The sequence below is a fragment of the Schistocerca serialis genome, chromosome 2 (assembly GCF_023864345.2).
Source record: "Schistocerca serialis cubense isolate TAMUIC-IGC-003099 chromosome 2, iqSchSeri2.2, whole genome shotgun sequence".
Classification (NCBI taxonomy): domain Eukaryota; kingdom Metazoa; phylum Arthropoda; class Insecta; order Orthoptera; family Acrididae; genus Schistocerca; species Schistocerca serialis.
Window position 1 is genome coordinate 865,242,976 of NC_064639.1, and position 17,791 is coordinate 865,260,766.

Sequence of the window (17,791 nt, forward strand, 5' to 3'; positions counted from 1 at the left end):
AACCAGATGATCCAGTGCTTGGACGTTACCCAGAGGCAGCATCTACTCAGGGTCTTCAATTGCATTTGGCTAGTGGGTGCCTTACCTTCACAATGGAGAGACGTTATAGTTATCCCTTTCCTTAAGCCCGGGGAAGCACCCAACGTCTCTAGACAGCTACCACCCGATTAGCCTGACAAACGTTCTTTGTAAACTGCTTGAGAAGATGTTTAGCTTCTGATATGTTGGGTAATTGAATCTTGGTGCCTGTTGTCCTCATATCAGTGTGGCTTCTAGGAAGGACGATCTCCAACTGACCATGTACTCAGATTGGAAACAGCAGTCCAGCAGGCTGTTACTAACCACTGGCACCTTGTCACAGTCTTCTTTGACCTTCATAAGGCATGCAACACAGCTTGGCGCCATTATGTTTTAGTTACCCTCCACGACTGAGGCTTTCACGGCTCCCTTCTGATTTTTATCTCCAAGTTTTTATCCCACCGGCTCTTCCGGGTTCGAGTTGGCACTTCACTCAGCACCCCTCGGATGCAGGAGAGTGATATCCCACTGGGTTCTGTGTTAAGTGTCACACTCTTCCTCATAGCCATCAATGGGCTTTTAAACATTGTTGGGCCCCTGGTTACCCTGGTATTGTGTGTCAATGATTTTTGCATCTGATGCAGTTCCCACTCAGTAGCATCTGCTGAGTGCCGACTCCAAGGCATCGTCCGATGGGCCTCTGCATGGCCGTCTCCCATGGCTTCCAGTTTTCTCCCTTCGAGACATGCCCCCTCAGGGGCTCAGCATTTGTTTGCTGTGTACGGGTGTGGTGACCCCCAGGGTTTCTGAGCTGGTGACTGGTAAGTGTCGCCAGTCATCTGTCACTGTAAGCTCTGGGCATGCTTCAGTGACCACCGTGCAATGCAGCGATGGAATAAACCTCTTAAAAAAATTCAATCTCAAGGTGTGCTATGCACGGATGAGGTGCATGGCTGTTGGGATGGAACAGCTGTTAGTGGGCAACTTCTGGGGAAACTGCCACATCTCAGCTGTATAAGGCTTACCTAGGCATGCGGGGCTCCGTATAAGTGGACTTCTATTTCTCTAGCTGCTCATGGGACTGAGATGGATCCTTCGAAGTTTCCTCTTCCACTTCCCAGCAGAGTGGGTGGGCCGCTGGTAGGTACTAACACCTAATCAAATAAGAGGGCTCGTGTAGCCAGTCTTCTACACTCGGAGGCTACACAGATTTTTTCCATACATATGAACAGAATGCATGCTGCCAGTCAGAATTTGTTTTTAATTGTGAAATGGAAAGTGGGCAGTTTTGACAGAGTTTTGCCTTTTTATATTCAAAGAGATTTGGAGGGCATCGCAGGTTCACTGAAGTCCATCAAACGACTGTATAATAGAACGCTGTTGGTTGAAACTGCTAATTCCCAACAAGGAACAAGCCTCCGGGAAGCTAGATTAGATTACATTTAGTTTTCGTTCCATAGACCTAAAAATGAGATTATTCTTGTGGGTGTGGAACATGTCAGAAAGAATAACATAAAAAATGTAAAACATTTGAATACAATACTTACTACCCGTATTATTTGTCAGGAGATTGTCAAGAAAGGTGAATAAATTACAGTAAACTGGAACTGCTAATATTTACAGAATTAATACTCTTGTCAGAATGAAACATTGTTATTAAATTTTAAAAATTTATCATACGCAAAATACCTAATCTTCACTGTTGTCACCAAGTGCTGTCAGAACTGAAATCTAACAGACGTTTTTCCTTAAGCTGTCTAATAGTCCTTCGTAAGATATTCGCCCATAGGGTAGAAGGAGTTGCCTATCAAAATGTCTTTCAAACTATGTTTAAACCGTGCTTTATCTGAAACCAAGTTTTTAATGGTTGCTGTTAATTTATTGAAAATTTGTTCCTGAATATTGGACCCCTTTTTGGACCAAGTTAAGTGATTTCAGGTCTTTATGTAAAGTGTTCTTATTCCTGGTATTGATACTATGTATTAAGCTATTGGTTGGAAGTAGAGATGTATTACTTGCAACAAATTTCAATAAGGAATAAATATACTGAGACTAGAATACAGAGTTACGTGAACAGGTTTCTACATGATGATCTTGAATTTACACTGTAAATGATTCTTATTACACACTTTTGCATGCTAAAAACTTTTGTTGTATGCAAATGCCTTGGAGAATATGCCATAGACACGGAGCTCCATAACACTTTGAACTATAGCAAAGGTGTTGTGATGTGTCGAGATCTTTTTGACATTCCCAAGGAGGAACTGAAGGATGAGTGCACTCAGGAGGGGATCATAGACATGCAGAATATGTTGAAAAGGGTGGATGGGGGTCTGGTGAAATCTGGCTCCTTCATCCTTACCTTCAATAGCACGAAACTCCCAGAGCACATCTCAGTATATGGCCTTTTGAACCTAACCCAATATGCTGTTTTAAGTACCAGTGCTGTGAGCACTTGTTTTTGACTTCTTCTTATGGGGTTACCTAAAAAGTGAAGTGTATCGTAACAAACCTCTTACACTCAGTGACGTGAAAGTTGCAATAAGTCGGGAAATTGCTGCTGTTTAAACTTTTAATGTGTGTTCACGAACAAGGCCACTATCTGCCTGGCGTTATTTTTAAAATGTTAAAAAGTAACAGTTAATAAATTGGGTACATTACGAACTGTAGTGATATGAGAACATTTTGTAAGTGATCAAAATAGAGCTAATTATACTAGTTTGAAATCCATGCACTCTTTTTGCGTCACCCTTTTATTACCCAGCAGTAAGAAAGTCTTCAGTTTCTTAACTCTTCTTTCGATCTGTTGCTGTAATGTCAGATTGCTCCATAGAATTTGGGGTAGTCTAAATGCTTTTTTCCACTGTGTAAAGTTGGAAGATATTCATACCAAAGCTATGATTTGCTGGATTTCCTGAATTTTTCTACTTTCAAACGCTGTGATCTGTCGCCTATACTTAACTGTTGCAACCTGCAGCTCACAACTTTGCTAAAATTTGTGTATGTAACTGCCAAGTTACCCCAAAATGTAAGATTAGTGCACTTTTCTCTGTTATATAGTGATAGTAACTATCTCTTGGCATACTACGAATTCGCCTCCTGAAGGTAGGAATTGACCAGCCATTTTATACATATCCTTGTAATTTATTCATTAATTTGTTTAATCTGATCAGACACAAGAGCATCAGCATTGAAGTTGTCTCCATACATTTTGATTTCTGACAGATCTGTAATAGTTTTGTACTTTGACTTTCTTTGTATGAAATATCTAGTTAAAAATATTGACAATGGCTGATAAGAATTGTAAATTTCTAACTCACATATCTTGCAAAAATAGTTCCAAAGTAATTGTAATCAGCAGTAATTAGTGGACACGTGATTTAAAATGACACTCGTTATGCCTAAATCATTTCATTAAGGGATATAATTTGTTTTAGTGCTGACATGATTTATATTTGCAGTTTGTTGAGTCAAAATAATATGATCAATTGAGTTTGCCGGTACATTAGCTAAAGCAGCCTTCACATGCTCATTATTATTGACTCAATAATATTGTGTCACTATATTGCGTGAAGTGCAAGGCGAAGAAATGGCTTGATACTATAATGCAGTATACTTGTACAAGACACATCAGAACTGTGCGTTCATACTGAACATGGCATTCAACAATATGGTGTGTAGCAGCTCAGTTGCTTACCCTGCAAAACACTAGCTGAAGTTTAGATGCAGAATGATCAAAACAAGTCAGAGAAGCTTTCACTAACATTTTAATGGACAAGAAATTTTTCCATTGCTGCACCAGAACTATTAATTACAAGTTATACAAGTGAACTGTATAATTAAAAATCCACATGTGATATTTTCTATGTATTTTGCTACTGTAACAACTGTTGCAAATAAAGACTTGTGGCTTGATGTATTTACTGGGGTCAGTGATGTGGTGTGCACATGGAATCAGTCTGTTGTGGGCAATATGAGGATCACATTTTTATCTTCCTTGGCAAATTTGTAGGGGAGATTGGTAGCCATTGTTTTCTTCTGACCTGTTCTAATATGTACCTGTTTCTTGATGACTGAGGTGAGCACTTGTTCAGTGCACTGTGGTATTGTGCTGTGTTTTGTTTGTGTTATATATTAAGGGAAAGGGGAGTGTGAAACGTGGTGTAGGGACATATCCCACATGCATCTAACAAAATGATATATTTACACTGATCTCAACTTTAATAAGTTTTCTTCATGTGTTCTCTTGCTTTTCCTCAGCAGGTAGTTTTAATACACATTGTCCATGCTGAAAAATAAATTGCTGCAAGCTCCAGTAATACAGTTAGCATTTTCTGTTTTTCAGATCCACCCTGGCAATGGATTGTCACAGCTTATTTGTGGAGAGTGCCTTTACAAAGTGGAACTGTTCAATGAATTCAGATCGTCAGCACTGAAATGTGATAAGATGCAGCAAGATTACAGACAGTTATGGGATACACACCTTTTGTCTGAAATAGATAGAGTAAGATCAAGTTATGTAGTTTGTTGTATAAAGCAATGCGAGGGTAAGGTGAAAAGTTCTCAAAATGGTATAGATGCCTTGTGTTTTGTTAAATGGGTATTCTGAAATACTGTGTTGTTATAAAATTTATTGTTTTGGGTACTTGATTGCCGATGGAAATCTGTCTAAAATTGATAAAGGTTTAGAGCGAGTCTACTCCCACCTTCAGACGTTTAAGGAATGTGTGACTGAATAAAAATGTGGTTGTATTTCTCCTGAATATGATCCACCTAAAGGAATCTGTCTAAAATTGATAAAGGTTTAGAGCGAGTCTACTCCCACCTTCAGACGTTTAAGGAATGTGTGACTGAATAAAAATGTGGTTGTATTTCTCCTGAATATGATCCACCTAAAGGACATTGTAAATTAAAAACCACAAAGGAAATTGTTGTGGAGAAAGTGTCAATATGGCGTCAGATTATCTGTGTTAAAGGTGTATGAAATAGCAGATCTCATAGCCATGTCAGAAAAAAAGTGTACAATATATTTTACATGAAGCATCAACTAAGCGAAAGTTTTTGCAAAATTAGTGCCAACTTCCAGAATGAGATTTTCACTCTGCAGCGGAGTGTGTGCTGATGTGAAACTTCGTGGCAGATTAAAACTGTGTGCTGGACTGAGATTCGAACTCGGGACCTTTGCCTTTCGCGGGTAAGTGCTCTACCAACTGAGCTACCCAAGCACGACTCACACTTCGTCCTCACAGCTTTACTTCTGCCCGTACCTCGTCTCTTACCTTCCAGTCTTTACAGAAGCTCTCCTGCAAGAGCTTCTATGAAGTTTGGAAGGCAGGAGACGAGGTACTGGCAGAAGTAATAAAATTCATGGATTTCTCACTGTTGTCAAATAGTAAAAAATTATGTCATCAGTCATAAAAATGTGTGAAACAGTGCACTCATTCATGTTATATTAATAGTCAGCCTTAACATTCCGAATGTTGGCTAGAAGCTGAATCCAATGAAGGTCTGCGGACAAAAGAGGGTTGTTCATTACAGAACCTCTGTCAGTAGCTCTTTGTGGTAAATCGTGCCAATCTTCACTTATTGAAGAGCTGTGGAACACCACCTTCTTAAAACTTTGGAAGTCCTGCTTAAGAGCTGACGATACAAGTTGTCTTTATTTAATGTGCCTGTCTGTCACTCAGTGTCTATCCTATGTTGTGGATAGCAATATACCCTTTCCATATTGTTGTATTCCACCTCACATTTTGCATTGTGTGACTAAACTTTTTTAAATCACAGTATTTTATGGACTAAGATGCTCTTTTGTCTTCAAAAAATCGCCTCCAAAATTCAGATGCATCTTATACTTTAAAATAATATAAAAATGTCCAATGTTTGATTTAAAATTCCTGCCAGTCTTAAAAATGGCCATATATTTGATGCCGCGGAGAACCTATCTCTACCTGGCAACATTGGATTCAACTGGCGGTAGCGGTGTACCAATGTGACGAACAAGAGTTTTGGGAATTCACAAGCTTGTAACACTGTCTCCCTCCCACCCTGCCAACACAAACCCAGAACACTGCCCAGCCTTTGATGCATCATTGCAGTCTATGCTGCCAGTGAACTTCAGTTGAAAGTGATTTGTGTTAGCGTTAACAGCACCATATCTTTGTAGTAGCTAGTTTCATAATGGGAAAAAATAAAAAAAGTATTCATATGATGCGGGGTAAAATTTGAAAATAATACCATATGCAGAAGAATGTGGAAACAGAGCAGCTGAGTGGCATTTCGGCCGTCCACCAACAGAAAAACCATATGCGATTTGCAGGCTAGTGAAGAAGAACTGAAAAAAATGAAGACTAAATGCGCAAATAGAGGACTGAATGGAAAATGGCCAAAACTGAATACGATGATTTTAAGGGATTTTAAAGGTCAGTTCGGTTTTATAAACTAAAAACTCTTTTTTAGTCCGGCTTTGCAATCTAATAATAAAAATGATAAAAATGTTATTGTTTAAAAAATTGCTTAAAAATTAAATGCATCATATAGTCCATAAAATACAGTAATTTTGGCTAACATTTTGATTTCAGTGAGAGAAGTTATGGCAGGCATAGACGGATATTTTGCTTACCCTCTAGATCTGCACTTCATGTATGGACTTCACACTCTGCAAAAGGTGTAATAAATTTGACTTAAAATGAGACTATATTGAAAAAACAAATTGTTTTGTGACGCATACATCCTGTCACTGCTAGTCCACGAATTTTTCATTCTGCTGTCAGGCAAATTTGAAAATCACATTGTCTGAAAGAAAATTTGTAATAATATCGAGCCATGCCCTGACTATAACAAAGTAAGTAAATATTTATAAATGATAGAGTGCAGCAATCAGTCATCCTTTTTGCACGTTTTATTACGCAAATCCCGATTTCAGCTAGTGCCTAGCCATTATCAATGCACTGTTTCCTAGTCCCAACATGTGTTAGTTAGTCCCCTGTTGGGAACAGCGAGCTAACATGCATCGAGATAAAAAAAATAGAGCATTGATAATGGCTAGGCTCTAGCAACAGGGAACTAACACGCACCTAGATTAAAAAATAGTGTATTGATAATGGCTAGGCTCCAGTCGAAATCCGGATTTGCGTAATAAAACCTGCAAACAAAAAAGGGCAATGGATTGCTGCACTCTATCATTTATAAATACGTAACAGTCGCTGAGTGCACCCACTTTCCTAATGGAAGGTAACCTGATGAGTAAGCATTGTCACTATGCTTCATTTTTGCTGCCCGACACTTCAGTGTACCTCTGCTTTGTTTCGCTCTTAATAACACTTAAATTTAATTTCCTCATAGCGAGAACAAACAAAATTTATGAAACATAGTACTTCATAGAACAACACCTAAGATACAGGTTGTGCCCAGCACTGAACACATTGACTGGACAAGAGCAATACAGCATAAGGAATAGACTGAACACTCATTTGTGAGCACTTAAATAATGCTGTTTCTTTGGCAGTAACACGCTGTCTGATCACTTTGAGCAAGAGAACGGTGTCCCCCAGGGAAGTGTTTTAAGTGTTACCCTCTTTGCCATAGCCATCAACAGTATAACGCCTACAGTGAGGAGTCCAGTACAGTGCTCCTTATTTGTGGATGACTTTGCTGTTTTCTGTTCCTCCTCCAGTGTTGCAACCGTGAACTGTCAGTTGCAGCTAACAGTGTGGCGGTTAGAGGAGTGGGCTGCAAAGACGGGTTTTCGGTTTTCTGCCGATAAGTGTGTTTGTGTTCATTTTAATCGTTCTCTTCATCTTTTTACTTTGCCTGCCTTGCATATGGGGGATACTGTCCTACATTTTAGAGACACAGTGTGGTTTCTGGGCCTAATTTTTGACTCCAGGTTGTCATGGCTGCCACACCTACGTGACTTGAAAGCCAGAACACTGAAGGCACTGAACATTCTCAAGTGCCTCAGCCACAGGTCTTGGGGCACGGACAGGGCGCGTCTCCTTCAGTTTTATGGAGCTTTTGTGTGTTCACGGCTGGACTATGGGTGCACAGTATATGGGTCAGCGAGGCCATCTTATTTGCGGATCCTTGACGCTGTTCACCATGCTGGGATCAGACTGGCCACAGGTGCTTATCGGACCAGTCCCGTACCCAGCCTCTGTGCTGAATCTGGCGAACCGCCACTTCCCATCTGGTGGCAGCTCCTGCTGGTGCGCCGGGCTTGTAAGTTTCTTGCAGCTCCCAGCTCGCCTGCTCACCGTCTTGTTGCCCATCCACCTCTGGACCGCCTTTTTTCCCGCCGTCCCCGGGCTACGTTGCCATTTGGGATCCATGTGCAACGTGTACTAGAGTCCCTCGGTGTGGAGTCTGTACAACCCCAAATCCAAGGTTTTAACCGTCTGCCACCCTGGTTACTGAAGAGGCCCGGAGTGATTTTAGATTTATTGCAGCACGAGAGAGATTGCACTCCTGTCAACGTTTTTAATGCAGCATTTTCTGCCATTTTATCTGAGCACCACGACTATGTAGCTGTTTTTACGGATGGATTGAAACAAGGGGATTCTGTTGGTTGCTCAGTTGTTTCTCCATATCGTGTCCTCAAGGTCCGACTGCCTCAGACTTTTACTGTCTTTGATGCAGAATTGTTTGCGATCTTGCGGGCACTGGAGCACATGAGACATTCTTCCTCTCCTAAATTTCTTGTCTGTTCCGATTCATTCAGTGCCCTTCACTCATTGCAACGTTTGTATCCGGCAGACAAAATTGTCCAGACCATGCAGGATGCCCTCCTCCAACTACAGCGACTGGGGAAGGTTGTAGCTTTCTGCTTGGTTCCGGGGCATGTCGGCATTGCTGGGAATGAAAGAGCAGATCTCGCAGCCAAGGAGGCGTGTCTCGTCCCACAAGTATCTCCTCACTCCGCTTCGAATAGGCCACAGCCCTATGACGCATGGCTTCCTGCTCCGGCGAGAGGACCCTCCAATGGGTGGTGCTTGCGGCGTCCAGGTCACTGTGCGCCACGTTTTATTGGATTGCGTTTTATTTTCTGACCAGCGGGTTGCGGCTGACTTGCCAGCGGACCTGCCATCTCTTTTAGACAACACTCGGACGAATGTGGTTAAAGTTTTAAAGTTCTGTGCCCTGTCAAATGTTTTTACAAAGATTTTAGGGAGAGGATTTTAATTTGCTCACTGTGTGACAAGCTCGCCCATATTTTATGTAAGTGGCCAGCCAATAACAATTTCCTGTGACATTCTTGTTGCTATGTTTCCACTTTCCTTAGGTTTTACTTTCTTATGTAGCATTTTCCTTCTTTTCCTGCTTTCTTTGAGTGTGTGCTTTAGTTTTCTTAGGTCTGTCCACATTCGTTCCTTTTAATGTGTGTCAGGGCGCTGATGACGTCGATGTTGAGCGCCCATAAGCCCCAACACACCACCACCACCACATCTTTGGCGGCTCACAAGAGCACATCAGGGGGCTGACTCAGGTGGCCCCTATAAATGAATCTGTGAACTGTAGAGACACGAGTGAAGATACATCACTGCTCCTTTCTTAGGGGGTGTGAAAACTACATATGTATGTAAAAAACATGACACTCCGAAAAAAAAAGCACTGATACCATGAAAAAAAGAAAACACTGATCTTGCAAGGCACTGAGATTACGAGTGAGGGAAAACACCAATGATTGTGCTGACATCCATTTCATCACCCGACGGCGGCGGCTTCTGCATCATGTAGCGGGCACACACTGGCGAGTAGGGGCAGAAGTAATGAGGGGGCGGGTTGGCGTGCTATTCCCCCCCCCACCCCCCACCCCTCCCCCCCTGCCCCCCTCTTGTGAGAGGCCTTAGGGTAGGACCAGGTTTGACAACTCCATAGTGATGTCCTTGTTGAGGTCAGCAGTCGGTGCGGGAGGCATCAGCGGGGGTGTCAGATGACGGCTGCACAGGACTCAGCAGTGGAGGTGGCTGTTGTGGCGACAGGTGCAGCAGGGGCTGCACTGGTGACAGTAGTCAAGGAGAGGAGGCAGAGGCAGGAGCCTCAGACAACAATCTGCCAGGCAGCAACCCCTTCTGTGGTGTGAACCAGACCATTTGCGACACAGGAACAGGCATTAGCAGCAGCGGGAGAGGCAATGTACCATCCAGAACAGGGTCCACCGTGCACAGATGCAGCTGGTCAAAGTGAGAAGACGTCTGCCCATCAGGAGTGCAAACAGCACACAGGTGCGGGTGACTGTCGATGATGGCAGGGACCCAGTTTGCTCAACAGCCAAAGCCACGAGCCCAGACAGGTGCACACAGCTGAAACTGTCATGGAGTAGGTGACGCTAGCTGACGCAGTCAGGTTCAGCTGGTGAAGGAGGGTCCATGGTTAGCATCCATGTAGCAGCTCTACCGGGGTCTTATTCCCCACTGCTTTTGTTTCCCACTGCAGTGAAACGGTACAAACTCAAAAAATTGTCCAAAGCAACTTCAGGGGACCTACCAGATACAAACTTCGGCATCTGAGTTTTAGACGTCTGTACCATGCATTTAGTCTTACCATGAGATTGAAGATGAAACGGGGGAGTTGTGATATGGCAAAAACCATTAACCTGATAAAAAGATGCAAATTCTTGAGAAACAAACTTGGAAGCCGTTATCAGTAACCATGTATACAGAAATCCCTCAATTGCAAAAATCTTGGACAGGACCAAAGTAGTGGCCGCTGCAGACATGGATGGACAACACACCATGTAGGGAGATGTGGAATAAGCATCCACTACAATGAGCCAATACTGATTTAGAAAGGGCCCAGCAAAATCAACATGTAGAAGCTCCCATAGCGCTGTGGTCTTGGCCAGGGGCAAAAGATGCCCACAGGGGCTTCTGTTGCTGAAGACAGTTAGTGCAAGTGACGATAAGCTGCGTAGTGTCCCCAGCTGTGCCCAGCCAACATACATGCTGGCGGGACAAATCTTTAGTGCGAGAGGTCCCCCAACGACTGACTTGCAGAAGCCGCAGTACATGACAGCATTAGGAAGCAGGAATTGCAAACTCGTGGAGCAGTGTCCTCCATAGCTAACAAAAGAACCCCATCAAACACAGAAAGGCGGTACTGGAGGAAGAAGTAATTATGAAAGGATCAGAGACATGGCTGGGGGGTTTCTCTGGCCAACCATGTTGCACAAATTAGAGGACTCAACTAAGTACAGAATCCATGGTGACGGTTGACGCTATCATGGCATTAGTGATGGGGAAAACCATTGACCGCATTCAGGTTCTCAGTATCTAAATAGAAACAATGTAACTCATCCTGATTGAACCCTGGGTCCATCCCGATCGGAAGGCGAGATAAGGCATCAGTTTTGCCATGTTGTGCCATCGACTGGTAATAGATCTGGTAATGATAACAGGAGAGGAAGAGAGAGAGCCCATCGCCACAAATGATGTGCTGCCTTGTCTGGCACGGAAGCTGAAGGGTTAAAAAGGTCAACAAATGGCTTGTGGTCCATGATTACATGGAACTTAGAATCACATAAGAAGATGTGAAATTTCTTGAGGGCAAACACTATTGCTAAAGACTCCTTTTCAATGTGAGAATACCACTGCTGAGCAGGAGTTTGTCTTAGAAGCGTAAGCAATGGGTTGTTCAAACCCATCCATGTATTTATGCGCCAACACTATGTGAGAGGTATCTGTAGCCAACTCTAGATGGCGACCTGGCGGAAAAGTGGCCAGACACAATGCAGATTGAAGCCTAGTCTTAAGCAAAGCAAACGCTCAGTCACAAGCTGGGGACCAGAAAAAAGGCGCAGTTTTACACAAAAGCACATGCAGAGGCTGAGCAACAGTGGATGCATCTTTACCTAGAAACGCCTGCAGTTCCTTAATCGAGGTCAGCTGCAGCAAAGCTGCGGTTGCATCAGTATGGCCATGCAACGGCTTGACCCCTGTATGAGGAACCTTAAAACATAGGTACTCAATTGGCGGCTGAAAAAATTGAGATTTGGATAAACTGCACTTTAGACCCACAGACTGCAAAACAGAAAACAACGATCAGAGATTGCTAAGGTGGTCTTTGGTGGAAATACCGGAAGTGATGATATCATCGAGGTAATTGATGCAGCTGGGTACAGAGCCTGTAAGCTATTCTAAAAAATGCTGAAAAATTGCTAGCACGTAGTGACGTTAAAAGGCAAGCGTTGATATTGGTACAGGCAGAAAGGTGTATTGACAATGAGAAGATGCTCAGTAGCCTTATCAGAGGGAAGTGTATGCTTCTGACAAATCAATCTTGGAAAATTAGTGGCTGCCTGGCAATTTTGCGGGCAACTCATCAGGGCAGGTCAAATGGCATGTATCTGTCATGGACAGTGCATTAATTGTGCCACTAAAGTTGCTACGGAGGCGAAGCTTACCCATTATCTTCTTAACGACGACTAGTTGTGTAGCCCATTACCTGGAAGAAATAGGTCGAGTGACATTGAGTGTTGTCCAAACCGTCTAATTTGGCGTTGACAGAGCGACACAACGTGACAGGCCCCTGCCACGCCTGAAACAAATGAGGGCAGGCAAACTCTTTCATGGTAACATGGGCCTGAAAACCAGTACCACAATTGAGCCCAGGGGAAAACGGAGACAAAGCTCAGAGCAGAGGATCTCCAGCTGCATGGAACTTAATCTGACTCTAAATTTACCTCATGACAATGGAGAAACTGGAAGGAAATGCTTCTAACCAGAACAGGTCTGCGGTATGAGAATGAATCCTCAACAAGGCAGGTGAGAGAGCGAACAACAAATTTGTAAGAGACAGGAGTGGATAACTGATCTAGGACCAGATTCTGCTGTTAATTGGAGCAAACCGACATCTGTGAAACCTGTATGAGGGGAGAGGCACGCAAGTCCATGTATGTTTGTGTGTTTACTGAAGTCACTGCAGTTCCTGTATCCACTTGCATTTTTAGCAGTTTATTAAACACATGCAAGTCGATAAACAATGTGTTTAGGGAAACAGTCATTATAGAGATATAATTTATGCACATCGACAGTGCGCACCACATTTGAAGAGGAGTTTGCACACCGATGCAATGTGGCCTTTGTTTCAACATTTGTTGCAAACTACCCAACGAGTAGGGCACCCAGCACACTCGTGTCGGACAAAGCAGTACGGGCAAGAAAGAAGGGGAACATGCGGCCGTTGTTGTGACGCGGCCTGTTGCTGCTGTGGCTATAACCGACGTTGCTCCATGCAGTGCTGCGATGAAGGTTGTAAGGTTGTACTGCTGCAATGGCTTACCCGTCATCCTGAACAGTTGCAGCATGCCCGACACGAGTTGACTGAGCAACACTCCCCTCACACAGCAGTCTGATACTTCCCCTCAAGCAGCAATCTGGTCACCTGTGACCCGTGACATTTCAAAGGACTATTCTATATAGAGCATGGCTGTAAGCTTCGGATTCTCACTTTGAAGTGCTTTTTTGCCAACTTCCCTATCCGGAGCCAGACAAATAATATCACCACGCACCATGTGGTCAGCATAGGATTTGTGAGTGGTACTTGTGGCAAATTTACAACGAAGGCTCAACTGTGTAATTCGCAGCCCGGGCTTTGTAAGATTGTTTTGGGCATTTCTGACGGCGGTAAAATTCTACATGTGTCACAGTGACGTGTTCTGTCACAGTAATCAGTTGAGAGAAGCTTGCACATTTCATCAAATGATAAGCTGGTGGTTCTTGCCTGAAGTGCAAGTTGGCGCAACAACTGATACATGCACGGCAAAAGCCAGGAAAGAAAGGTTTGCATCTCCTACTTGGAAAACCTGGAAATGTTGGCATAACTACGTGCCAGTATAAGCGCGTCTGGGAACTACATGGGTGCGCTCTCTCTGAAATTGCGCATGTCATGAGTGTATGCAAAATTTCATTTTAGTTTGAGATGGTAAAGTGGGAACATTTGGTCCACTTGGCGTGGGATGACCCCATTATATATATTGTGGAACTAGGCTCAAACTTTAATGCACAAATATCTTATGATACCAGTATTTAAAGTAAAGCTTCACTTAATTGCTGAATATTGTCTCATCAACACTATTATTATTATTATTATTATTATTATTATTATTATTATTATTATTATTATTATTGTTCCCCTGCCAGGTGTCTTGGAGTTCATCACCAGATGGCAATGGCAGGTTCCGACTACCATCACTAGCACTGGCACGTGTAAAGACAGAACCTCCCAGCTGTGATGCATCATCCCCAGCCACAAGACCATCAGAACAACCCAAGGATGTCGACAAGGAGGCATGCCCAACAGAGATTGACGACGAAGAAGTGTAATAAGTTTTCCCCTTTTTTTATTGCAAGTAAATTGTAGTGAATACCTTTCATGTAGTTTTCATCTGTACATTTTGTTTTTTAAAAAAGTGTTCAGCATGTAGCTTTATTTACAGATAATTTTTGGTGTGAATGTAAAATGACCCCTTCCACATCATTAACATATGTCATGCAGAGTGATCCATGGAACATGAAACAAACTGCATCTACATCCACATCCATACTCCACAAGCCAGCTGATGGTGTGTGGCAGTGGGTACCTTCTATTCTAGTCTCGTATTGTTCGTGGAAAGAAAGATTGTCAGTATGCCTCTGTGTGGGCTCTAACCTCTCTGATTTTATCCTCATGGTCTCTTCTTGAGATATACGCAGGAGGAAGCAATATACTGCTTGACTCCTCGGTGAAGGTATGTTCTCAAAACTTCAACAAAAGCCCATATTGAGCATCTCTCTTGCAGAGTCTTCCACTGGAGTTTTCTACCATCTCCATAATGCTATCGCGATTACTAAATGATCCTGTAATGAAGCGCACTGCTCTCCATTGGATCTTCTCTCTCTCTTCTATCAACCCTATCTGGTACGGATCCCACACCGGTCAGCAGTATTCAAGCGGTGGGCAAACAAGTGTACTGTACCCTACTTCCTTTGTTTTCGGACTGCATTTCCTTAGGATTCTTCCAATGAATCTCTGTCTGGCATCTGCTTTACTGACTATTAATTTTATATCGTCATTCCATTTTAAATCACTCCTAATGCCTACTCCCAGATAATTTATGGAATTAACTGCTTCCTGTTGCTGACCGGCTATATTGTAGCTAAATGATAAAGGCTCTTTCTTTCTTCGTATTCGCAGCACATTACACTTGCCTACATTGAGATTCAATTGCCATTCCCTGCATCATGAGTCAATTCGTTGCAGATCCTCCTGCATTTTAGTGCAATTTTCCATTGTTACAACCTCTTGATATACTACAGCATCATCCACAAAAAGCCACAGTGAACTTCTGATGTTATCCACAAGGTCATATATATATATATATATATATATATATATATATATATATATATATATATATATATATAAATAAAAAAAATAGAAGGAAACATTCCACTTGGAAAAAATATATCTAAAAAACAAAGATGATGTGACTTACCAAAAGAAAGCGCTGTCACGTCGATAGACACACAAACATACACACATGTTTGTGTTTGTGTATGTTTGTGTTTGTTTGTGTGTCTATCGACGTGCCAGCGCTTTCGTTTAGTAAGTCACATCATCTTTGTTTGTGAATAGCAACGGTCCTACGACACTCCCCTGCAGCACACCTGAAATCACTCTTACTTCAGAAGACTTCTCTCCATTGGGAGTGACATGCTGCATTTTGTTATCTAGGAACTCTTCAATCCAATCACACAATTGGTCTCATAGTCCATATGCTCTTACTTTGATCATTAAACGACTGTGGGGAACAATAATGAACACCTTGCGGAAGTCAAGAAACCCGGCATCTACCTTGGAATCCGTGTCTACTATGGCCCTCTGCGTCTCATGGATGCATAGTGTGCGCTGGGTTTCACACGATCGTCTTTTTCGAAACCCATGCTGATTCCTACAAAGTAGATTTCTAGTCTCCAGAAAAGTCAATATACTCAAACATAATACTTGTTCCAAAATTCTACAACTGCTCGACTGTAGAGATATACGTCTATAATTCTGCACATCTGTTTGACGTCCCTTCTCTCTTCTAGAGACCTATGGTGCACCGCTGCAAGAAGGGAGGTAAGTTCCTTCTCGTACTCTGGTATCCCATCAGGTCCGACGGCCTTTCCTCTTTTGAGCGATTTTAATTGTTTTTCTATCCCCCCTGTCACCTATTTCGATATCTACCATTTTGTCAGCTGTGCGGCAATCTAGAGAAGGAACTACAGTGCAGTCCTCCCAAGTGAAACAGCTTTGGAAAAAGACATTTAGTATTTCGCCCTTTAGTCTGTCGTCCTCTGTTTCAGTACCATTTTGGTCACAGTGTCTGGACATTTTGTTTTGATCCACCTATCACTTTGACATAAGACCAAACTTTCTTAGGATTTTCTGCCAAGTCAGTACATAGAACTTTACTTTCGAATTCATTGAACACCTCTCGCAAAGCCCTCCTCACACTACATTTCACTTCGTGTAATTTTTGTTTGTCTGCAAGGATTTGGCTATGTTTATGTTTGCTGTGAAGTTCCCTTTGCTTCTGTAGCAGTTTTCTAACTTGGTTGTTGTACCATGGTGGCTCTTTCCCATCTCTTACGATCTTGCTTGGCACATACTCATCTAATGCATATTGTACAATGTTTTTTTTTAACTTTGTCCAGTGATCCTCAACACTATCTGTAGTTGAGATAAAACTTTTGTGTTGTGCTGTCAAGTACTCTGAAATCTGCTTTTTGTCACTTTTGCTAAACAGAAAAATCTTCCTATCTTCCTACCTTTTTTAATATTTCTATTTACGGCTGAAATCACTGATGCTGTAACTGCTTTATGATTGCTGATTCCCTGTTCTGCATTAACTGTTTCAAATAGTTCGGGTCTGTTTGTCACCAGAAGGTCTAATATGTTATCGCCGTGAGTCGTTTCTCTGTTTAACTGCTCAAGGTAGTTTTCAGATAAAGCACTTAAAAAAAATTCACTTTGTTCTTTGTCCCTGCCACCCGTTATAAATGTTTGAGTCTCCCAGTCTACAGCTGGTAAATTCAAATCTCCACCCAAAGCTATAACATGATCGGGAAATCTACTTGAAATATTTTCCAAATTTTCCTTCAGGTATTCTGCCACAACAGCTGTTGAGCCAGGGGGCCTATAGAGACATCCAATTACTATGTTTGAGCCTGCTTTAACCGTGACCTTCACCCAAATTATTTCACATTTTGGGTCTCCATTAATTTCCTTTGATACTATTGCACTTTTTGTTGCTATAAACATGCCTCCCCCTTCTCTGTCCATCCTGTCTCTGTGGTATACATTCCGATCTGAGTTTATAATTTCATTATTGTTTACATCTGGTTTCAGCCAACTTTCCTTCCCTAGTACTATGTGGGCTTTGTGGGTGTTTATTAGTGAGAGCAGTTCTGGGACCTTTCTATACACACTCCTGCAGTTTACTATTACCACATTAATATTGTCATTCCCTGTTGCATTTTGCCTACTGGTACCCTGTCGCGTCTCAGGAGGCGTGTTGTCAGGCCTAGGGAGGGAATTCTCTAACCTAAAAAACCACATGTGCACTCCACACGTACTCCACTACCCTTGTAGCCACTTCCTGCGTGTAGTGCACGCCTGATCTATTCAGGGGGACCCTACATTTCTCCACCCAATAGCGGAGGTCGAACCAGGAACATGAAACTAACAAACCAGCCAACCAATATGATGAAATATGATGCACTTCTGCATTCTAGTCAGGACCAACTTGAAATTG

General features: G+C 42.5%; 1 protein-coding gene across 1 annotated transcript in view; it reads left to right on the forward strand.

The window, feature by feature from the left end:
• Positions 1–17,791, forward strand: part of LOC126458174 (uncharacterized) — an 84,290-nt gene that overhangs the window by 15,008 nt on the left and 51,491 nt on the right. The window contains exons 2-3 of the mRNA XM_050095044.1: positions 4,364–4,522; positions 14,154–14,332. Coding sequence (XP_049951001.1) covers positions 4,364–4,522; positions 14,154–14,332 — 338 coding nt within the window. The remainder of the gene's footprint in view (positions 1–4,363; positions 4,523–14,153; positions 14,333–17,791) is intronic.